This window comes from Lentinus tigrinus (assembly GCF_003813185.1).
Source record: "Lentinus tigrinus ALCF2SS1-7 unplaced genomic scaffold L226scaffold_8, whole genome shotgun sequence".
Lineage (NCBI taxonomy): Eukaryota > Fungi > Basidiomycota > Agaricomycetes > Polyporales > Polyporaceae > Lentinus > Lentinus tigrinus.
Window position 1 is genome coordinate 1,011,238 of NW_027137917.1, and position 15,963 is coordinate 1,027,200.

At 58.2% G+C, this 15,963-nt stretch overlaps 6 protein-coding genes across 6 annotated transcripts; 4 read left to right on the top strand and 2 right to left on the bottom strand.

The window, feature by feature from the left end:
- Positions 1–216: 216 nt before the first annotated feature.
- L226DRAFT_611940 (carboxypeptidase S) lies at positions 217–2,795 on the bottom strand. The gene is made up of 10 exons (XM_067686333.1): positions 2,379–2,795; positions 2,214–2,312; positions 2,060–2,163; positions 1,787–2,007; positions 1,658–1,733; positions 1,478–1,602; positions 1,099–1,427; positions 745–1,043; positions 530–634; positions 217–474 (listed from the first exon to the last, which is right to left on the bottom strand). The coding sequence occupies exons 1-10, from the start codon at positions 2,714–2,716 to the stop codon at positions 395–397; spliced, it is 1,776 nt and encodes a 591-aa protein (XP_067537170.1). The 5' UTR covers positions 2,717–2,795; the 3' UTR covers positions 217–394.
- A 578-nt stretch (positions 2,796–3,373) lies between these two features.
- Positions 3,374–4,980, top strand: L226DRAFT_484409 (mitochondrial 54S ribosomal protein mL44). Its single transcript, XM_067677056.1, has 4 exons — positions 3,374–3,898; positions 3,962–4,194; positions 4,487–4,604; positions 4,666–4,980. Exons 1-4 carry the CDS (start codon positions 3,398–3,400, stop codon positions 4,918–4,920), a joined length of 1,107 nt encoding a protein of 368 aa, XP_067537171.1. The 5' UTR covers positions 3,374–3,397; the 3' UTR covers positions 4,921–4,980.
- A 191-nt stretch (positions 4,981–5,171) lies between these two features.
- On the top strand, positions 5,172–9,846 carry L226DRAFT_506081 (uncharacterized protein). Its single transcript, XM_067678061.1, has 12 exons — positions 5,172–5,562; positions 5,628–5,666; positions 5,727–5,784; positions 5,838–5,995; positions 6,056–6,127; positions 6,182–6,243; positions 6,300–7,336; positions 7,396–7,740; positions 7,794–8,142; positions 8,200–8,279; positions 8,337–8,393; positions 8,445–9,846. Exons 1-12 carry the CDS (start codon positions 5,467–5,469, stop codon positions 9,530–9,532), a joined length of 3,441 nt encoding a protein of 1,146 aa, XP_067537172.1. The 5' UTR covers positions 5,172–5,466; the 3' UTR covers positions 9,533–9,846.
- Positions 9,834–10,832, bottom strand: L226DRAFT_506085 (40S ribosomal protein uS19; the record flags this gene model as incomplete). Its single annotated transcript, XM_067678062.1, has 5 exons — positions 9,834–10,106; positions 10,162–10,283; positions 10,359–10,553; positions 10,621–10,629; positions 10,686–10,832. 5 exons carry the CDS (start codon positions 10,830–10,832, stop codon positions 10,091–10,093), a joined length of 489 nt encoding a protein of 162 aa, XP_067537173.1. The 3' UTR covers positions 9,834–10,090.
- A 246-nt stretch (positions 10,833–11,078) lies between these two features.
- On the top strand, positions 11,079–11,823 carry L226DRAFT_506086 (ribosomal protein P2). The gene is made up of 5 exons (XM_067678063.1): positions 11,079–11,108; positions 11,171–11,218; positions 11,282–11,473; positions 11,530–11,631; positions 11,696–11,823. Exons 3-5 carry the CDS (start codon positions 11,282–11,284, stop codon positions 11,735–11,737), a joined length of 336 nt encoding a protein of 111 aa, XP_067537174.1. The 5' UTR covers positions 11,079–11,108; positions 11,171–11,218; the 3' UTR covers positions 11,738–11,823.
- Positions 11,824–12,877: 1,054 nt separating this feature from the next.
- Positions 12,878–15,766, top strand: L226DRAFT_460309 (uncharacterized protein; the record flags this gene model as incomplete). The annotated part of the gene is made up of 13 exons (XM_067675581.1): positions 12,878–13,051; positions 13,107–13,152; positions 13,206–13,221; positions 13,274–13,388; positions 13,431–13,653; positions 13,709–14,032; positions 14,092–14,361; positions 14,420–14,524; positions 14,578–14,636; positions 14,687–14,839; positions 14,920–15,016; positions 15,079–15,095; positions 15,152–15,766. 13 exons carry the CDS (start codon positions 12,878–12,880, stop codon positions 15,764–15,766), a joined length of 2,214 nt encoding a protein of 737 aa, XP_067537175.1.
- Positions 15,767–15,963: the final 197 nt, after the last annotated feature.

The window sequence follows — 15,963 nt, forward strand, 5'->3', positions numbered from 1 at the left end:
TCGGGGTGCGGGGAGTAGCCAGAGGGTATAGCAGACGGAAACCAGCTCAATCTCAAGTCGATGAATTCGGAACGCCAATTTCGCCTCCCACCGTGACACCAGGCACGTGGCCGCATGTCACGCCCCGCCTGCTCCCCCACTCCAACACCACCTGTCTCCTCCAGCTGACCGTCGGCGACACCGCCCTCCGGCACCGCCAGCGTCCGCCCTTGGAATCCAAGTATCCTATTCACATTTTGCAAGGAAGAAGTTTTCAAGGCTGTGATACACAAGCGCTGTGCATGGATTCAGAATGCATTTTACACTGCTATCGACTATTATCGGGTCAAAGATATCCAGCTCTGGCACTTCTTCGCATCTGCCTCTTCTTGCATCCATCGGTGCAGTGACACATTCATGCACTGAACTCGTCCGCATTCAAGATGAGAGTCGAGAAGAACCGGATCATCTCCACGAAAGCATCCGCGTCGATGGCTGCAATAGAGATCGTCAGTCAACACGCACAACCGGAGATACGTTGTTGACGCACATTCGTTGATCGTGTGCACTCCATTGCTCAACGCCGTTCCGTTACCAGAGTTGTGATGGTTATACCGATAGATGTGTGGCGTGAGCGCCCAGTAGTAGCGGGTGTCTGTGCACAAATCCCGACATCCCCGTCAGCTCAGCCATTCGGTCAGATCCGTTGAAGCCGTTCCGTGCCGGGGACGCTGAAGCAGCCTGAGGGTTATGATAGTCACGTACCTGTGTTTCCTGACATGATGCCCGGAGCGACAACAATGCTGTCGTCCTTCTTCAGGCTCCGGTGGGCGTTGTACGTTGCCTTGATCGTCCCCGACAGCAGCGCGTACTCGGGCGCGTCAATAGGGCTGATGGGCGCAGGCTCCAGCGCCGTGCCCCAAGCATCGGTGAGAGTGAGCGTGCCGTACGCAGGTGCATCTTCGCCGGTAACCTGCGAGCCAAACGCTGCGTACGACAGGTTGAACTCCTGCGCAAGTGACTTCAGGAGTGCCGTGTCGTGCTCCTTAACTGCGTCAACCGAACTGCGACCGCACGTCAGTCATGATTGCCCTGGAATAAGATAGAAGCGCAACATACCTGTCAGTCGCGATACGGTGGTTGACAACAGCCCATGCCTGTTCGGGGAGGGCGTTGGTCTTGACGCCGCCATTGATTAAGTCGATGGCTTGAGTCGTGCCGACAAGCGCCCGGAAGGCCCTCTCCTTGAACAGCTCCTTCTGAGCCTCCTTGAGCGCATGATCAGACTTGACGCCCTTCTTGAGCGCCTTGCGGAGCTTGTGAGGAAGACCAGGGACGTGGGCCGCCAAGCACTGCGACTTCCAGTACATCGGCGTGTCGCGAGAGAGAATTGGTTCGTACGGGTTGGCCTCATAGTGAACCAGCAGCTGCGAGAGGATTCCGATGGTCTGGAGGCCAACGTTAGACTGTGGAGACCCGATTCGCCTCCACTACTCACTGTGTGCGAAGGGGGCACGCTCGAATGGCCACCAGGGGACGTCACTTCAACCCGGACGTCAATGTATCCCTTCTCAGCAACGGCCGGCGTCGCAACGACGCCATCGTATTCCTGAGCAAATCCTCCTATTTTCGTCCATCAGTCATCATCACTTCGTATTAGCTAAGTATATACACTTGCCTCCTTCGTCAACCAGGAGCAGGAACGCGTTCTCACCAAAAGTCTTGACGAGATACTCGCTGAGAGATGCCGCACCCTGATGAACATTGCTTCAGTGGCTACGAATGATATCATCAATGAAACACATACGTGCAGGCCACTGGTCTCCTCGTCGAATCCGAAAGTGAGGACAACGCCACGGGTGGGCTGGAAGTTGCGCTCGAGCAGCGACTCAATAGTGGACATGATAGCAATCAAACCACTCTTGTCATCTGAGCTGCCGCGGCCCCAGATACGCTCGCCATCGAAGTAACCAGAGAACGGCGGGTGGGTCCACTTGTCCACGGTGTCGGGGTTCACAGGCACAACATCTTGTTCAAATACTGAGGTTTTGCCGCCCGGTATGCAGATGATGTCACGCACCTTGATGAGCGGCCAGGAGCAATGGCTTCAAGGAGGCATCCGAGCCCTTCCAGACATACACCAAACCCCAGGTGTTAACCTTGGTGAGCTCAAGGGTCGAGTGTCTGCGGTATCGTGAACAAGCTGCACAAGATACGCGTGTGACTTGACTTACACGAGAGGGAACGCCTTGAGCAGGTAGTCGTGGAACGGGCCGAACACCTCCCAGCGCGGGTCCTCACCAACCGGCCCCATCTTATCGAATGACTGCGTGCTATAGGAGGGGCGACGGATTCTTTGTTCATATGTACTCGCGATACATATCACGTCCTGCACTCACGGAACTCTGACTGCACCCCCAAGCCATTCGACTGCACGCGTCTTGAACGCGTCCGTGCTCAAGGTCTCGCCCAGCGAGCTCCACAGCTCGCTGCTCTTCTCGGGCGTGACAGCAGATACCTGAGGGCACTGTGCCTCGGCGTTGTACTCCTCACCAACGAGGGCATCAGAGAGGCACGCTGGTACGCGCGCAACACCAGCCGCGTGCAGACAAGTCCAGAGAGCGATGCCGACCAGCAGACCCTTCACGAAACGCAAGCCAGCAGATGTGCTCCTCTTCGCGGGGGCCACCTCCGCCGTCGTAGAGGGGAGTAGAGTGTCGCCCTTGTGCGGAGACATGGTGGTGGTACGGGTGAGAAGGGAGACCGAGCAAGAAGAAGAGCTGATGAAGTCACTTCACGCGGGAAGTGATGGGGGGCCGGTTCCCCCGTTTATATGTACTCCAGCATGTGGGCACGGCCCGGGCTAAGCTGACGAATGTCTCCCAATATCCCTCACAGTCACAGTTCTTATCCGGGACGTGGTTTAAGAGGACGACTTCGGATCCCACAAGTTTCGATAGCGCATATCTGGGAACTATGGTGCAATGAAGGTACGTAGAGATATGGATCGGGACAGTAACGGAGATAGCGGCAGCTCACACTACGTTCTGATGCGCCATGCAACCTCCATGCAACGCTCGCGACTATGTGCACTCGTTATAACACCAGCGTGGTCACTGGTGTTGCGCACAGAGGTTGCAAGTACATACCCGGACCGCGATAAATTTCAGAGGCGCGTCGAACAGCGTTTTGGCAGACGCGTCTGGTTGAGATTTGGCGAAACGCAATATTGCGAGAGGCAAGCCGGGGTATCCGTGGTGGAGTATCGTCCAGGAGAGGAGGTCTGGGCGGGAGTCGGGATGGCGGCGGCACGGGCGTGGTGCCGGGGGTCCTGCCGGTGTCCGCGTCTGTAGACTTGGTCCCAAAATTTGGACCGTGTTCTCTACGCGCGCGTGCTGGCGGAGGACGACAACCACTCATGGGCTATGCGCAACGCAAGGTCGCGACAACGGCTGCAAAGCTCGCCCATGTCTCTTCGCAGCACCTAAAAGCCCTCCCGACAAAACACCTCTCTGCTGGCAGGTCCGCCGGTGCTCCCCCTGCCGTCTTCGACGCTCAGTCCTGGGCTGCGTCACAACCTCCCCCGCGTTCTACCTTGGCTGCCTTCGTGCATCGAATAGGCCTTGGAAATGTCGTGTCTTCCCCGGACGTGATCCAGCAAGCAGTCACCCATCCCTCTTTTGTCCAGCTGCACACACAGCAGCATCCCGACCAGCCCCTGCCTGCCACCAATGCCTCGCTCGCGACTCTCGGCAACTCACTCCTTGGTCTGTTCGCGACGGAGTATGTTAACTCGTCCTACCCGCACCTGCCTACCCGCGTTCTGAAGGCTGCGGTGAGCGCACACGTCGGTCCGACGACCTGCGCGAACCTTGCACGGGAGATGGGTGTAACGCCCATCTTGCGCTGGCACCGCTCGGTGAGTTCAGTCACTGTAGCGGTTCATCTTCCGCCGCTCATCTTTTGCGCGTCGCGATGGTAGTCCTCTGCCTCAACACAGAACTCTGTACTCCATGCCGACGCGCTGGCATCGGTACCGAGAGCGCTTACCGCTCTCGTGTACCAATATCGCTCATTGCGTTCAGCACGGCGGTTCGCAGAGAAGTTCTTCTTCAGTCGGGACGTTGACATGCGGTCCATGATCAAGTTCCGGGATCCGAAGCAGACCTTGCTGGCGACGGTGGAGAAGTATGGGCGCGAGCGGCCTGTCTCAAGGTATGTGTCACATTCTCTGGTCGTGCGAGCCTTCTGTCCTCGATACTTGCGCAATGGGGGTATGCAATTTGGTCCGTCATAGCATCGTGGGGCATAGCGGGGAATCGTCGCGTGCTCCCCAGACGCGTCCCGTGGCCATGCTATTCAGGTTACCCCTGACACGCATTACAACCTTGCTGGTGTGGTGCCCTCCGCGATGTTTCAGTTAACTTGCTCCGAGCCGAAATGGTCTCCGTAGCTGGCTGCATATCACATATATCGACGGATTAGTGACTGACGCGTATATTGCCAGATTACTTAAGGAGACTGGACGGTATTCGCAGTCGCCAGTATTCGTAGTCGGCATCTACTCCGGTGCAGATCAGCTGGGCGAGGGATTCGGTAGCTCGCTGAAAATGGCTGAGTATCGCGTACGTACCTTCAATAATCTCGACGACTTCTCAACATTGTCTAACACACTTCGTCTCGTAGGCGGCGGAGGACTCGTTACTGAGGCTCTACTTGACACGGCAGCCACCACACTTGCTGCAACTACCGTCATCAACGTTCCCTGATGCAGTAGGGAACGTTTTCGACGCGGTGGGCACTGAGGGCGCATACTCGCCCACATCGCTGGGTGATTCCGAGGTTCTCTATGGCAGCGCGGGTCGGGCGGGCATCCGGGTGCCAGGAGCGCGTTCGAGAGTCGTTGAGGCGGAGGATAGTGATCTAGACATCTACGTATAGTAATGCAGTATGCTTAATGCTCAGGAAATCCCTGGACCTCCTCTCTAAGCCTCTCGTGGCACATTCGTCGCGACGTTGCCACACGGTGAAGGGCGGACGTCGCGTAGGTACGCGGATCCGATGCATGCGGCTATCGCCCGCCCAGGTGCGCCATGTTCTGAAACCTCTGTAAGTAAGGGCAGACAAGGCGTGGCGGTGTTTACGGCGCATTCGGGGTTATCCCACAGCGCTGTCTCGCCCTCGCCGCGAGCCAGTGCTGCACCGCACCGTTCCTGCACGGTTGCTTCAATACCACCACCATCCTCTCCCGGCATCCGTCTGTCACGCCAGCTCAACGCGTCCCTCTTCCTCCTCGCTGCGGCAACGGACGCAGGCCCACCAGTTCTCTTCAAATACCTCTCACGCCCGCCCGCTGACGTCTGCCTGACCCCGCTTTTGGACGCCTGCCGTCTCGAATCGCTGCTTGCTTGCGCGCTGCCCCGATTTTGAATTCGCTACGACTGCGCAAATCAACTATACCTCTCATACCTGCGCTTGCGACACGCCATGGCCGTTCTGTCGCTCCCGCTCACGTTCTCAAACTCGTTCTGGTCGGAGGACTACCGAAAGGGGCTGGAGGTCCTCTACGAACAACTCGAACAGGTGCGTGCGATACGTCTACGTGGCCGGTGATCAGCTGGTGACGACAGGCATGATGGGCTTTGTAGGGAATCGCGGAGAACTCTGAGATTGCCCAGTTCATCCGGGTGAGTGCGAGTCTTGCGTCACTGCTACCGTACGCGGTCTGACCTCTTGTTCGCGTACAGACGCGTGCCGCGGCTGAGCTCACGATAGGAGCGACCTTGAAGCATGATCCTCCTGCCAGTACGGATCCTTTCTCTTGTGCATCCCGACCCACTCTGATTAATCCTCTGTAGACTCGGCGTTCGAAGTTGACGATGGCGCGTCATTACTCATGGCCTTCAAAGGCATGCGCGAGGAGACCGCTGCCCAAGGCGCCTTACACGAAAGCGTTGCCAAGGAGTTGCAAACGGGTGTCGCGGAGCCTTTCGAGAAGTGGGCACAAGGCCACAAGGTGTGTTCGAACGAATCTATCATGGGTGTCGCGATAGACTCAAGCATAACGGTACGCTAGGAACGTCTTCTGGCAAGTAAGGCCAACATGCTCGACGGTTGGATGTACTCGTATGAGCTCGCTCACGCTGAGGTACGTTTCGTTCCTCGTAGTCACTGCTCAACGGCCGTGCTCACTCAGGTGTAGGTCACGAGGCTTAAGAACCACTACCTCACGAAGATCCGCAAGGCAGACGAGGCCGAAGATGAGTGAGTACCATCTCCCATTCCTCGGCCCGCGAAACTGGCTGAAACGCATTCCACAGCGCTCGATTCGCGCCAATCACCCACCCCGTCGGTGACCAGTATACATCATCGCCCAAGCTGAAGCCGCTTGGAGCCAACCCCAATGCTGCGCCCCGAAAGCCACAGAGACAGGCCACGATGTCCGAGCGCATCACCGCGCGCCTCAAGGAGTTCAGGCTCAACGCGTCGACCGGCGCGCCGCCGGTTCCCGCCAAGCCAGAGGTGCAGTTCGACGCGGACGAGGAAGAGAAGCACACGCCCAAGGTCGACAAAGGCAAGGGACGCGCGGTGGACGTGGGTTCTGCAGGGAGCACGCCGTCGCGTGTCGCATCTCCACCGCCCTTGGACATGCCTCCGGCGGCGACCAAGGTCCCCCCGCCGAGGCTCGAAACCGACCCTGTACCTCCTCCTCCGCTGCCGCCCATGGATATTGCGGGCGTGCCGATGACCCCTACAGAGGTTTCTGCTCTCCTCAAGAAGGCTAAGGCAGAGTTACCGCTTCGCCCGGTCCGCTTTCCCCTCCTTGGGGAGTACCAGGAGTGTTTCTCCGGCGAAGAGTTTGCCACCTGGCTCAAGGACAACGTCAAGGCATTCGAGGGCAACCTGGACCATGCTGAAGTCGCAGGCCGTGTGCTCACCGAGAAGTACAACCTGCTCCGCAGGCTCGGGGAGCTCGGGAATGACTTCGAGAACGCCGACGACGCGTTCTATCAGTTCCGCCCCAGGGCATTCAGCCTCGATGCCCCGCCTGCGCAGCCTGCTGTCGCTTCGGCCGCGGCGCAGGTCCTGACCCCCATTGAGCAGAGACTGTCACCTCTTGCGCATAATGTTGCGGGCCGGACCAGCGGGTTTGCGAGCCTCGTGTCCAAGGCGTTCGCGGCCAGCGGCGAGCCTGCACATGTGCGTGCCCGTCGTGAGGCTGAGACTGCGGACAAGGACTACCGCGTTGCTGTCCGGAAGCTTGACAGGCAGCGGCTCGGACTCGAGGAGCGCATCGAAGAGACGCTCAAGACACTGCAGAAGTGGGAGCTTGACAGGCTCCGTGCTGTGAAGTCTGGTCAGTCTGTCCATCACTGTCAAGCGGTTCACACCACTAATTATCTGTCCTCTACTCAGTCCTGACGCAGTACCACGTCGCGCTCGGGCAGCTGTCTCAGAACTATGCTGCTTCCAAAGACAAGGTCGAGACGTTGATCGCCGCCTATCAGCCTGAGCAGGACGTCAAGGTTCTCATTGAGCGGTACCGCACGGGACCGTTCCGCCCCGTGGCTCAGGTGTACGAATCGATTGCTCATGACGAGTCGGATGTCGTCTTCGGCATCGATCTGCGCAAGTGGGCGGATGCCGCGTACTGGTCAGTCTCGAGCCCGCCTGGTGAGAAGAAGGAAGAACTTCCACCGGTCCTCGCTTCGCTCCTCGGTGCTCTGTTGGAAGCATATCCCAAGCTTCCTAACGATATGGGTATGTTCTGAATCGCCCATGAGAGAAGTTTATGTGCTGATCGCATGTTCCAGAGAGGCGCAAGACGTGGATCTACGAAGTGCCGCTTCCTGCAGTCCACCATCTGCGGGAGACGCTCAACGCCGTGCCTCCCGAGGAAGACATCCCGCACGACATGCTGCAAAAGTACGACGCTCCTGTGCTCGCGAGCGGCGTGAAGCTCTGGGCTCTAGAGCTGGACCCGCCGCTGTGCATGTACGAGGGATGGGACGAGATGCGCAAGTTGTACCCCACTGTGGGCGGTGGCCATGACGGTCTCAAGCCTTCCGATGAACAGCACATACAGGAGGTCCAGTCTGCACTGCAGAAGTTGCCCAAGATCCACTTGCTCGTTCTTGATACCCTTATCAGGCATTTGAAGGAGTACGTACCGTATTAACTTAACGACCGCGAGAAGCAGATGCTAACGCGAACATTTAGCTTGATTGCCTCGACGTCAGAGTCTGAGACCGAGTCGAACGAAGTCTACATCACGAAGCTGGCTTTGAGCATGGGTCGCAGTAAGCAATTGTTGTGTATATTCCTATGCGGAAGAGTACTAAACAAATTTGTTGTAGCTATTCTCCGTCCCAAGCAGGAGAACGAGTTCTCGATTCAGGACCGCCACCCCACTCGTGAGTGCACTCCCCCAGTGCTTGTACTGTGCATTTCTAACCTCCCGATAGTGTTCTTCATAGATCTGCTGAAGAAGTACGACGAGATCCTCCCACCTGCTATTGTCAAAAAGAAGCGTGAGTCAGAGCGCAAAGTCCCCGTGCGTCGTCGCACACGCCCTGTCGACATGCGCATGTCCCGCTCGCGCATCTCTGCCGGCGCCGACCTCAAAGAGCTTCATGCGCAACAGCTCGCCCAGCGTGGCATCAAGATCGCCAAGTCCCCGCCGCCTGTTCCCCGTGTCATCGTGCCGTCGCCTCCACCTTCTGTGAACGGTGGTAACGGCCTCCATCAAGTGCCTGAGTTCACTGCTGAGCCGGAAGGTATGGATGAGCACGAGGGTCCACAGTCGTTCACTGCTGAGCCCGAGGAGCTGCCTGCTATTCCTCCTCCCCCGGCACCTGAACCTGGCGACATCGTCATCAACGACCACAGATCAGCGCCAGACTACAGCAGCATTCCTCCGCCACCCCCGCTGCCTACGAACATTCCGCCCCCTCCTGCGCTTCCTACCCCTGCTACTGTGCCTCCGCCTCCCGCCCACCCGACGTTCAAGGAGCCTCCGCCTGAGACTGACGACCTCCCTCCCCGTCCCCAGTTCAAGGAGCCACCCCCGGAGCCCGAGTCCCCTCCCCCGGTCCCCCGGCCGGCTCACTTCGTCGAGCCGAACCTGGATGACGAGCCCGCTGCTACTCCGCCCCCCACCGCGGTACCTTCCTCCATCCGTCGCTCAGTCACCCCGCGTGTCACGACGCCCTCAGGGTCGCGCAGCCCCTCACCCACCAAGACTGCGACGCCGCCGTCCGCCACTCCGACAAGCGCGACTGCAAGCGAAGCTGCTCGCCTCCGCGGCCCGCGGATTGCGCGTGGCCCCCGCCCTGCCGGGGCGAGCGTGAGCCCGTACCGACAGTCGCTCGTACGCCCGAACTCGCCTGGATCACCGCCGGGCAGTTCGAACGGTTTCCCGAGCGCGAACGGCGGCGCCGCGCTCAAGCGTGCGGGCTCGCGGACGATGAGCAAGCGCAGCAGCATCAGCCGGGTGTCTGAGCTCTCGCGCCGGACAATGGCGAGCGATGCGGAGGAGGAAATCATCCAGTGAGTTCAGTCGTCGCTCGTTGCGCTCGTTGGTGATCGGGAATGCTTGGTGGCAGCAGGCCTGCGGTCTGAGTTCAACATGGAGTTGCGGATACGGGAATGGAGATTAATTGGGTCTCGGGTTTGTCTAAGATATTCTATTCTCTTACGTCGTTTCTCTTTCGAGTGTTCATACGATATGTTGATTTGGGGAGATTGCTTCTCATCTGATGGATCCTGGGCATTGAGTGCTCAGGATACCGCTTGGTTATGGTCTATGCGCGTACATACTCACGATGCCTATGTCCTAATGTCAATGGATGCTTCATTCCTACGACCATCACAACCTGAGCATCGAGGGTCAGCGCTGAGGGAGACGTGCATACAGTAGAACTTGCAAAAGGTTGCTACTGCCGAATGCTCCCACTGACTCTTCCACAGCACGCCAGTCATTCAGACATCTAAGTACAATGCAAACGGGTATGCGTTCCGGGTGCGCATAGCAAGCATGTTGCATATTACTTTTGGAACTACTGCACATGGTGATGGACGAGAGCACATAAAAATCGTAAAACCCGGACCTCTACTTGAGAGGGATGCTACACACAACGGAGTCAGTCATTCATCTCATCCACAAAGATTATGGATACATACAATCGCGAGGAGTGAGTGGCACCAATACCCGGACGACCGTGCTTGACGGGCTTGTACGAGCACGAGAACTCGGCGAGGTAGTGGCCGACCATCTCAGGCTTGATCTCAACCGAGTTGAAGACCTACATAGGAATGCAATCCATCCCAGTCAACTTCCCGCTCCCACCGCTTCCTACTACGAAGCCGTGTATACGCACCTTGCCGTTGTAGATACCAACAACAGAGCCGATCATCTCAGGGACGATGATCATGTCACGGAGGTGGGTCTTCACGACCGCGGGCTTTTCGTTAGGGGGCGCCTCCTTCTTCGCCTTGCGAAGCTTCTTAATCAGACCCATGGGCTTGCGCTTGAGACCGCGCTGGAACCGCCTGCGGGCACGGGCATGGACGATCTATGTGGGGGATAGGGGATATGAGCGATTCTGTTGCAGCGTTGCATCATCTTGGCTTGGAACATACCTCAACGAACTGTGGATGGCTTCGTGTCATGATCTTTTCGGACAGCGACTAACAGATACACGCACCTCCTCGTTGGAGAGGTCCAGGAGCTTGTCAAGCTCGACACCACGGTACGAGAACGTGCGGAACGTTCTCTTCTTCTTGAGGTCGGCGGCGACTTGGGGGTCGGTAACGGAGGAATCAGCCTGTTCATCGTCCAAGCAAACGTTCATCAGTCATCCTTCCTCCTACTCCGCGACATTTGCAGCAGTATCACTCACCATCTTGAGGGTGTCGTTGGCGGTCTTGCGGTGGGACTCGAGAGCAGAGGCTAATCTCGCAAACTGGGACCGGTGGCTGGGCGCTTAAGACTCCCGTGGGAACGCAGCTGTACAGTTCCAAGCCACAGACGCGGGGCCGCCCCCATCCAAAGATCGCGCCGGAAAGTGCGAAGTCATCCTCACACGTCCTCGGATAGAATCCACAGGTCTTCCCCTCGGGATTAAAAGGTGTGTTGCTCGCTGTGGACCTCGGCGAGCACGATGTCTGATGCACTGTGCGCGTCTTCCAGTGATTTGTGGCTACCGGTCCCTCCCCGTAAACCCTCAAAACAACCACTGTGCGTATTTGGCACGCTTGTGTGGTTCTAGCCGACTCTGAACGTCCCTGGTATCCTCTTCAGATGCGTCATCTCGCTGCGTACCTCCTCCTCCAGATCGGCGGCAACGCCTCCCCCTCTGCCGCGGATATCAAGAAGGTCCTCGGTGCCGTTGGCATTGAGGCCGACGACGAGCGTCTTGAGAAGCTCATCTCTGAGCTCGAGGGCAAGGATGTGAACGCTCTCATTGCGGAGGGCTCTTCCAAGCTTGCTTCCGTACGTCTAATTTACATTACCTGGTACGCCCTGGTGGACTCACCAATCCTACGCAGGTTCCCTCTGGTGGTGCGGTCGCTGCTTCGTCCGGTGGTGCTGCGGGTGCTCCCGCCGCTGCTGCGGAGGAGGCCAAGGAGGAGAAGAAGGAGGAGGAGAAGGTTAGTGGCCATGGTCATGTCGCCAATGTGTTTGTTTCTGACGGTGTCTTTCGACGCACTACAGGAGGAGTCCGACGACGATATGGGCTTTGGTCTCTTCGACTAAATGTATCGTTAGCAAAATTGTCTACGTACCATACACCTTGCTCTGTAGGCGGCCTGGCTGCAATGATGACACGATTGCACGACCCCATCATGAGTGGCCCGTCGGGAAGATGTGACGGTGCCGAAGCACGTTGCACAACGCTGAGCTGAGAGCTCACAGTGGTCCTGATCGATCTGCCACCTTTTCGCCTGTCTGATTGCCTGTTGCGCACTTGGCCTCGCTTGCATGAGAAGCTTCGCAGGTTTGGTGCGTAGTCGTGGCTCGCTAGTGCACAACGCCACATGTTGCAGGGTCCTCGTCTGGGCATGCCGATGAGATTAGCCAGTACGCAAGTGTGAGTCATGTGTGCCTTGAGGCAGCCAGTGACTTCAAGGGAGCGCGAGAGTCGTCTGGGTTGTTCTGCGAGGGGTCGGATGACTGCTGCAAAAGGTCGAGGGCGGCTTGCCGATGCAAATTGGATGCAAATATTACCGTGACCAGGCCGACGGACGCTGATCAAAATTCCAGGAACGGATCCAAACATAAGTGAACAGATAAGTATAGGCACACTGCCACATATGAAGGCGAGCCGGGGAAGGCCGGCGGCAGCGGGGAACACCTGGCATGCCGCCGGCCCACCTGAATCTTCCGCTAGCTCTCGATTAGCCTCCTGCGGACAAGTGCCTGCGTGTGCCCTGGCTACGACACGGAATTGGTGATAGACAGGGCCAAGCACGGCATGGGTTCGTGTGCTCCTGCCAGCGGGTAGCAAGGGCAGGGGAGTCACGGCAGAGGGACCTGAGAGAGACCGACGGAAATCACAACATACGCATGTCATGCCGCGGCACGGGCTCGGACCCGGGACAGCGGGACAGCGCGCAACGTCTCTGTCGGTGACTAGCCGCCGGCCTGCGTTCGTCTCCGTAGCCCGCGATTATATACCCCCATGACATTCGCCCGTTAAAGCTCCTTCGGCTTCTTTCCAACTCATACTTACTCTCTTTCCACGCTTTTCCGCCCTCCCCCCGCTCTCTCCTTCGAGCCATCATCTCCTCCGCCCCCCGCTCCTGCCCCTGGACATCCTCGGTCTCCTCCTCTCTACGGTCGCTCTTGTCTCGGCCAGCCAGCGAGTCTTCGCCTCCGCTCGTCGCTCCGCCTCGCATGGCGTCTTCAACGCCTTCTCAGCCCTCCCCTATCGGTAGCAATCCCCCGACCTCCAAACCCGTCTCCCCAAACGTTACCTTCGTAGCCCCCGCAGATCGCCCCAGAGCCCCAGAGCTGGACCATGTATCGGTCGCCTTCGTGAAGGGGGCAAAGCGGAAGCGGCTTAGCAAGGTACGTAGCTTCTCCCCCGTCGTCCGACATCGCCGCCCATTCACTCCCCACCCAGGCTTGCGACGCTTGCCACAAGAGCAAACGGCGATGCGATGGCACCGGTGAGTAGTATCGTACGTTCACGCGAACCCCCCTCTGATCCTGTCTCATGTAGCCCCGTGCAGCAACTGGTAAACGGCATATGCACCTTCCCTCACATCCGGAACCCTGACTTCGTTTCAGCTACTATGCGTCCAAGAACTGCACCTATACAGATGCAGCAGGCCGACCAGTACCTGCCCCAAGAATCAATGCCAGTGCAGAGCGTGCAGCTATCCCGAATGCCACGGTAATTCCAGTATCACATTCGCACATATTCCCACTCACACACTGTTCTCAGGCTATTCCAGCGACCGAGGCTCCTCCGTGGGCGGGACAGGCTACGCTTGCTACCCCATCCGTACCCCAACAATCCACCGTCGAACGCGATCCCTCGACGAAACGATCTCGGAAGGGCCCAGGCGCCCCAGACAGCAGCCCACCGATGGGTTCCACAGGCAGTGCATCGCCAGAAGCCGCCGCACCGCCGCTAGATCCCGCACTAGCGCATGAGCTTGTCAATAGTCCGTACGCACCGTAGGTTCAGCCATATCCGTTGCTGACCCTGCTTGTTGTCAGTCTTCTTCGCACATTGCAACCCCCAACGGATGGTCATTCACAAGCCGTCATTTATCGCCGACTTTGGTCTCAACAAAGTCCCGTACTACCTCCTCCTTGCTGTGTGCGCTCTCGCTGCTCCGCTGTGCAAGACGATAGCGAGCAAGGCGTCTCATCCGCGCCTCGCTGGCGTGCCATTCTTTCAAAACGCACTTGCGCTCATGTTTGATAACTCGGGAAGGCTCCTGAGCGAGCCAACGGTCAGTACGGCACAGGCGCTATGCCTGCTCGAGATGCACGAGATAGCGGCAAGTCACTCATGGACCCGTCATTTCCGGTACTTCGGTATGTCCACCGCCGTGCCTTCGGCTACCGCTAGTGCCCAACTGACCTGTCTATTCCAGAACTAGCGCTGCAAGTTCTAGAGGGCAGCTTGCATGTGGACCGACCAGACAACTCGGCGCCAGCGTCGCCTTCCGACCCTGACGCTGTCATGCATTTCATCGACGGGGAATGCACGCGGCGATGTTTCTGGCTCATGCAGCTCATGGCCTGGATCAGCCACATCTATACTCATCGCGGTGTCCGGCCACGGATGGCCGAGCTCGCGGATATAGTACGGCTGCCCATCGACGAGACCACATTTGAGCTCGCGTCGCTGACCACATCGGCTAGTGAGTGTGGATGGTGCGATTCTTACGGCGTGATGCTGATTCTGTTCGATCACCACAGCGTCTGAATACATGCGGCGTCCCGCACCGCGGACGAGGTACGCGTCGCAGTTTGGACACGTCCTCCGCATTCTGGAAATCTACCACAACGTTGAGACGGTGCTGAGTATGTGATCTATCCGATACGTCATGACATCGGTGCTGACGTACTTGCCGCAGCCAACAAGGAGGGACCGGCTCGGTTAGCGGCCATCACACCATTGCGGAAGGAACTGGACGTAAGTCCGTCCGGATAACGCTGTGTTGTTGATGCTCACGTTTGGGACAGGAATGGGCAGCGTCTTTGCCTAGCCATCTCCAGTTCACGGAGGACAACTTGGACACACAAATAACCATGTTCGAGACCTCCTCAAATTCTGGCGCGTGGTGTTTCTGCTTCATACACGCGCTGCATCCCTGCTGTCACCTTGCTATCCTTGAGGTGTGTGTCAAACATGGTCCGCGCCCTCCGAGGACACTATTCATACAGCCCAATGCTGGAACTGAACTTTGGTTTGACAGGGCGAAGGGAAGCTTGGGGATCCAATACCTTGGGTCCGCAACCAACTGAATCTGATATTCAACGCCGCCGGTACACGAGCGAAGACATCTATTCTCTGTACGTACTGGTCTTCTCACTTACCGCCGGCATGTATATCTGATAACGACACGTGTGATTAGCGGCGTGTGCGCTCTGGGTGAGTCTACATTTCGCCGTGCCTGATGTCGGACTGACCGCCGGTATGGGCCACAGTCATACAGCAAGTATAGCGGCGACGACCCCCAAATACACGTGTGGGATCGCGACTTTGAAAAGCTCTGGGGCTTCAAGGTCGTCGCCGTCGCCGAGCAGTGGCGGCAAAGCCAGGCAAAGGAGAAGGAACGTGCGCACGCGGCCGCCCAGCAACAGCAACAACTCCAACAGATGTACCAGCCACGAGAGCCCAAGTCAAGTTCCAACTCCCCCACGTCGGCACACTCGTCGCCCGGGCTCGGGGGGCACGTCCAGGCTGTCGCACAGCCATACGAGGGTCGGAGAGAAGGGGGGAACCCCCGTGCACTCCTCCGGTCCAACGTGTCTATGCCGGACCTCGAGAGCGTCGCGTACTCCCATGCGCATGCGCACGCCCATGCCGGCGCTGCTCAAACCAACCTGCCGTCCCTCAAGCAGAGCGGGCTCCTGGACTCGTGGAAACCGCCGTCGGAGGCCTTTGCAAACTCGCTCTCGCTCGGGGCGCAGAACGTCACGCAGCTGAGGGAACCTCCGCCAGGGCGCATGCAGATGCAGATGCACCAAAACCAGGGTGCTGCCGCTGCCATTCCGTCGAATTTGTGGTCCGTAGACTCGGGCGGCGGTGGACGGCTCTAGCTCTGATTTCTCAGCTCGGGCTGTGCCTAGGTGCCTGCGAGTGCCTGCGGTACAGAAGGGTACAGACGAATGCGGACGCCGCGAGGTACGATGCGAGTAGATCTAAATCTAATGCTGCTTGGTCTTGCTGTGCCTGTCCCCTTTGAGGGGCAGGACGTTCCTGGTGCGAATTGCTGTCGCGGGGCCTGTGTGCTGTG

Excerpts from the sequence above, each read along its gene's own strand:
- L226DRAFT_484409 (XM_067677056.1), top strand. The coding sequence starts at position 3,398 with ATGGGCTATGCGCAACGCAAGGTCGCGACAACGGCTGCAAAGCTCGCC. Across the intron at positions 4,195-4,486 it reads CGCGAGCGGCCTGTCTCAAG|ATTACTTAAGGAGACTGGAC; the intron begins GTATGTGTCACA and ends GTATATTGCCAG. Across the intron at positions 4,605-4,665 it reads TGAAAATGGCTGAGTATCGC|GCGGCGGAGGACTCGTTACT; the intron begins GTACGTACCTTC and ends TTCGTCTCGTAG.
- L226DRAFT_611940 (XM_067686333.1), bottom strand. The coding sequence starts at position 2,716 with ATGTCTCCGCACAAGGGCGACACTCTACTCCCCTCTACGACGGCGGAG. Across the intron at positions 1,734-1,786 it reads AGGAGACCAGTGGCCTGCAC|GGTGCGGCATCTCTCAGCGA; the intron begins GTATGTGTTTCA and ends AATGTTCATCAG. Across the intron at positions 1,603-1,657 it reads GCTCCTGGTTGACGAAGGAG|GAGGATTTGCTCAGGAATAC; the intron begins GCAAGTGTATAT and ends GGACGAAAATAG.
- L226DRAFT_506081 (XM_067678061.1), top strand. The coding sequence starts at position 5,467 with ATGGCCGTTCTGTCGCTCCCGCTCACGTTCTCAAACTCGTTCTGGTCG. Across the intron at positions 5,667-5,726 it reads AGATTGCCCAGTTCATCCGG|ACGCGTGCCGCGGCTGAGCT; the intron begins GTGAGTGCGAGT and ends GTTCGCGTACAG. Across the intron at positions 6,128-6,181 it reads ATGAGCTCGCTCACGCTGAG|GTCACGAGGCTTAAGAACCA; the intron begins GTACGTTTCGTT and ends ACTCAGGTGTAG.
- L226DRAFT_506086 (XM_067678063.1), top strand. The coding sequence starts at position 11,282 with ATGCGTCATCTCGCTGCGTACCTCCTCCTCCAGATCGGCGGCAACGCC. Across the intron at positions 11,474-11,529 it reads GCTCTTCCAAGCTTGCTTCC|GTTCCCTCTGGTGGTGCGGT; the intron begins GTACGTCTAATT and ends AATCCTACGCAG. Across the intron at positions 11,632-11,695 it reads AGAAGAAGGAGGAGGAGAAG|GAGGAGTCCGACGACGATAT; the intron begins GTTAGTGGCCAT and ends GACGCACTACAG.